The sequence below is a fragment of the Crocodylus porosus genome, unplaced genomic scaffold (genome assembly GCF_001723895.1).
Source record: "Crocodylus porosus isolate Cpor-Errol unplaced genomic scaffold, CroPor_comp1, whole genome shotgun sequence".
NCBI classification, from domain to species: domain Eukaryota; kingdom Metazoa; phylum Chordata; order Crocodylia; family Crocodylidae; genus Crocodylus; species Crocodylus porosus.
The window spans coordinates 780897-785734 of record NW_017728929.1 but is presented as its reverse complement, the minus strand read 5'-3'; the positions used below and the strand labels follow the sequence as shown (position 1 = coordinate 785734).

The following is a 4838-nucleotide window of genomic DNA, read 5'->3' as shown; positions in this document are numbered from 1 at the left end:
GACCCCAGCTGACTTCCTGCCCTTTGGGCAGGGGGCTGGATTCGATGATCTTCCGAGGTCCCTTCCAGCCCTAATGTCTATGAAATCTATGAAATGATCAGGCTGCTGCAACTCAATTCCAGGGTCTCTGGGTGCTGGGACTTGTAAAACTGTGGGTGCCCCTCAGCGGTTTTGACAGTTAGCTGATTGCTGGCTGGGGCAAGAGACCAGACAAAGGCCAGTTCCAGACCTGGCTGTGGTCCAAGGCCCCAGCTGACAATAAGCTGATTGTGGGCACCCAACTTGCTGGTGCAGGGGAAACCCAGGATCATGAGCCCAGGCCCTCCCTGCACTGGCCAGTAAGGCGCCATTGGGATCTAATCCCCAATCCCAAAATAGTGCATCCTGCCATGCACTTGTGGCATGGCAGGAAGCATGGCTGTTGGGATCATGGATCAGATCCTCTCATGCCTTACAGTAAACATCTGTCAGTGGCCTAAATCACAAGCCGGGACTCTAGTATATCATTAGAATGTTCAGGTACCAATTATAGCCTTGTTAAGGATTACTAAAAGCACTAGATTGAGTAAGAAAGGTTCTAATGGAATAGCTCCTTATAGCAAGGGTACAGGCCAGATCCAGACTACAGAGCCCTATGATCCAGCCCACGGGTCTCCGACTGACCCTGCATGCAGCACACGCCGACCCTACTCTGGGATCACTCTGCACACGGCGCAGCAGGCCAGCATGGGGTAACTGCTACATACAGCATCCCACTAGACCAGCCCTATACGCTGGTTCTGGTATAGACAGCTTGGGGCCCAATCCTAACTGGCCTGGGAGCCAGCACACGAGGCTAGTCTGCTGCAGGTGCTGAATACAGATCGTGCCTCACAGGCTCTGCTCTGCATGCAGCACTGGCAGTGCTAGGGTCAGTCCACATGCCACACATGAAGCCAGCACATCCTGTAGGCAGCACTTGGGACTGGACTGGCATCATGCACTCCATGTGGCATAAGACCAGCGCTAGACATACACTACATAATAGTGTCTTGCCAGCCAGACCCTGTGAGCTAGCTCCAGTGCACAGTCCTGACCCAGCCCAGCAACCCTCATCCAGCCCGCAGGGTTTAATGAGTTTGACACCCTTGCCTAACAGTTATAAAGGCTGCAGATGCCTGTAAAGATACAGACACTATAGCACCAGACAGCATAGTACCACTGAAGAATGGTTTGTAACCAAGTAAACACAGGCACAATTTAATTTCTAACCAACAACTCTGAGTAGATAGTCAAACTAGATTCACTAAAACTGTGAGAAGAGGAGAGATACAAGATAGCAGATGGACTTCTGTCTCACCATTAGAGATGAGAAGAAAGAACTGAAGGACAAGTGGGTCTGCTCTGACCTTTATGGTTTAAGATGAGGGGAGCATATAATGGAGTTGCTGGATGCAACATCACCCCTACAGACAATGATGGTCAACCCTCCCCCACCCCACCAAAAAAACCTCAACATCTTATCCCCAAATAGGATGTGCATATATTACAGAGGCTCTTCCCATAATGACAAAATCATGCATGTATAGACAAACTCTTTTGCCCCCCATCTCACCTTATTATCCTTTAGAAAAAGTGCCAACATTTCTTCTCTTCCATAGCGATAATCTGCAAGTTTATACTTTGGCAAAGCCGGAGACAGAGGAGGGGACGTTACGCTTCCGCCACTAGACAGAGCTCGCAGCCTACAACCAAGCAGAGGAGGGAGAAAATTAAAAACACTCAGGCTAAATCAGTTCTAGCTTATCACTGTAAACATTAAATGGTAAGTTCAGATGAATTACAATATCCCCAAACTAGAAACAGATGCTAGTAAGGATGTGATTAACTAAAAAATTAAGCTGTCAAGAAAAACTTCTTACCACACTATGGCACTGCATGACTGACAATACTCTGTTAATATAGGAAGAAGTTTAGCCATGTCACTACAAAGAAAACCCTCCAGCAAGCACTGGAGACGGCATGATTCCACAACTGGTTTTCTGCTCCTTGTGTATTACCTTTCCTAGAACTCTACTTTCTTTGATAAGATTTTAGTTTAAACTGAACAGTTTATAACACTTTAAAAAATCCCCTGCAATTACCAGGCTATTTTCATGCTTCAATGAATCTTTAGTAATTTCTGAATTCTTTCACCCATTAGCATCTGCAAACAGGTCTCTTCTCCAGATAAGAACTGTATTTAGAAATATAGCCAGTGCCAGCTCATTTCTTGAAACCAATTTTAACAACAAGAAAAACAAAAGACAAAAACACACCCAAGCAAAAATTCCCACTCTAGGTTTGATGTTTCAGATCAATGGGGACCAACCATTTTGGAGGTATGCCACACAGTAGACCCATGCTCTGAGCAAGTCCCACCCCAATCCCCTTCCCCTGCCTGATCTACTGCTCTGCTTTCTGCTTTTGACTGTTTTGTTTTCTGCTTCCTGCATACCTACCCCTCTCTGATCTGCTACATGCCACCCAGAGGCTGCCTATGCCACAGGCTGGCCACCCCTTCTTTATATATCATGGGCAGTATCCTACTAGTGGGCTGAAATTATGTACTTATTTTTAACAGAGAACAGTAATGTATATGCTTACGGTCATAAACTAAACAGAGAGCAGACTTGAATCTAATCTAAGTAAAAAGCCCATTTTTTTCAGCTATGCAAATATTCAGACTTTCAACTGGATTATAGAAAAGTATACACATTCACAAATCTCAGAGCTATTGTCCTATGAGTTGCATAAACAGCACACATCATAAAGAGAGCAATGAGAACTATTCTATCGCAAGATCTTCACAGGAGAAACAAAAATTAGGCTCAAAGGTATTCTACATATTCTTACAGTTAAGGAAATCTTATAAGAATATCAATATGCAGGTCACTTACTAAGCATTTTTTTTGGTTTGGCGCCACCCAATGGCTTTATTTTTAGTGGCATTTGTAAAACCAGTAAGAGAATTTATTCTAAAATGCTATGCTCCAGGGATAGGATAGTTCAGTGTAACCTTTGAATTTAGGTTCTCTTACCAAATATAAAACCGGTTTGTATGTGACCAAGAGTCTTGTCATCTGAAAAATGAGTTGACAGTTCTATAATGCACTAATTTGAAAGATTCAAAAAACTTTAAGGCCATTATCTGAAATGCCTGATGCCAGACACAGTAATTCTAATTCCTGCACTAAGGTAAATTAATTCTTGTTGAACTAGAACATATACTTTGGTAAAACACTGAATCTTGATTTAAAACTTTAGGAGTGGAGAATCTGCTGCATCCCTTGGTCACATGTTTCAATGCCTAAGCACCCTACACTTAACACTTTTTTGCCATATTTCAAGTTTGAATTTTTCTAATTGTGGCTTCTTGCCTTTGCTGGACATAGTTATAATTATGCCAGACTAAACAGCCCATTAGTATCAGATATCATCTTTCCTGTATTTATATATGGAGGTCAAATCAGTTAATCTTCTCTTCAATCTAGCTAAATAGACTTGAGATCTCACAGTGCAATGCATGCTTTTCAGTCCACAAATCATCCTCTAATTATCTGTTCCTCTTGATCACTAATTAACTACCTCTCAGATCAAAAAGGAAACAATGGATGTGGTTTCAAAAGGGCTAACATGAAGCCTGAAGACACAAGGTGGGGAGGGAGACCATTTTCAGAGGTGTTTTGCATTATTTTTTATTTTTCTGTGGTGGAAACAGAAGACTTGATGTGTACAGTAAGTCAAAATAAATTAAACTAGAAGTTTCTTCATCAAATAAGCCTCACCAATAGAGAACAACAGTTACAGATTAATGTAGTTTCTCTCACTCCTTTAATCTCTGGATGCTAAGATTACTGACAAGAGTATCTACTATTGCAGTGCTTACTAGGACAGCACGTTACTAAGATGACATTAAAACTCCTTTCACATGGAGCACTTGACTTTCAATCACAGACCAGGGCTAAAGCTGAATGAGTAATGGCCTACAGGTTCTACATCAAAAGCACTGTTATAATCCAACCAAGATGACCCTTCTTGCTCAGATGTTGATAAATAAACTCTTCCTAATATTTTTTAAATATGGTTCACACCCACAGAACAGGAAAGACTCACCATTCAGGTCCAAAGTTAAGTGTCTGAGTTTCTGCTGCCATTTTTTGCTGTTCTATTCCTCTTTTTTCAAAAAGTGTTAACCTGAAAGGAAGTAAAAGAAATATTATATTATGAAGGCAACTAAAATAATTCCATTCTTCAGAAAATTTTCCTGACAGAAAGAGATAAACTGCAGCAGGACTTCCCAGGCACAACCAGAGGAAGGAGCAAATAATTAAGTAGGTTCTTCTACTGAACCTGCTAGAGCTGTATAACACAAGTTAATTTACTGAGATACAATTACTTTAGGCAATGAGATACTTAGTCTCAACCACATTGTCTTCTTGTATCCCTAACTGAATCATGGACAAAAATAGTGAAAATTTGTACAAACAGTCTCTCTTCCAAGATCAATATGCAATACAAAACAATGAAACACACCAGCAAATATTTAAGACCCTTCTACAGGAAAAAATAATGCTTTATTAGTAGAACTGCAGGTTTCCAATTTAAAAATTGTAATAAGACTCTAAAATCCATCTGCTAAAGACAACTACTAAATTATTTATGAGATTTTAATTCCATATTGCCTTCTTAAGTCTGCAAGAAGACCACACAAATACTGTTGCATTTTTAAGCTCTGTTAAACAGCACAATCTGGCATTAAGACTTCAGCCAGTTTCACTGCTGCTCTTGAGAATCCTGTGGCACTAATGAACTCATCA

General features: G+C 41.2%; 1 protein-coding gene across 11 annotated transcripts in view; it reads right to left on the bottom strand.

The window, feature by feature from the left end:
- The window catches only part of GIGYF2 (GRB10 interacting GYF protein 2), a 93705-nt gene extending 89469 nt beyond the window's left edge, over positions 1-4236 (bottom strand). For all 11 annotated transcript variants that reach the window (XM_019542862.1, XM_019542863.1, XM_019542865.1 and 8 more), the window contains exons 1-2: positions 4135-4236; positions 1595-1724 (exon numbers count right to left, since the gene is read on the bottom strand). In XM_019542862.1, coding sequence (XP_019398407.1) covers positions 1595-1724; positions 4135-4175 — 171 coding nt within the window. In that variant the 5' untranslated portion in view covers positions 4176-4236. The remainder of the gene's footprint in view (positions 1-1594; positions 1725-4134) is intronic.
- Positions 4237-4838: the final 602 nt, after the last annotated feature.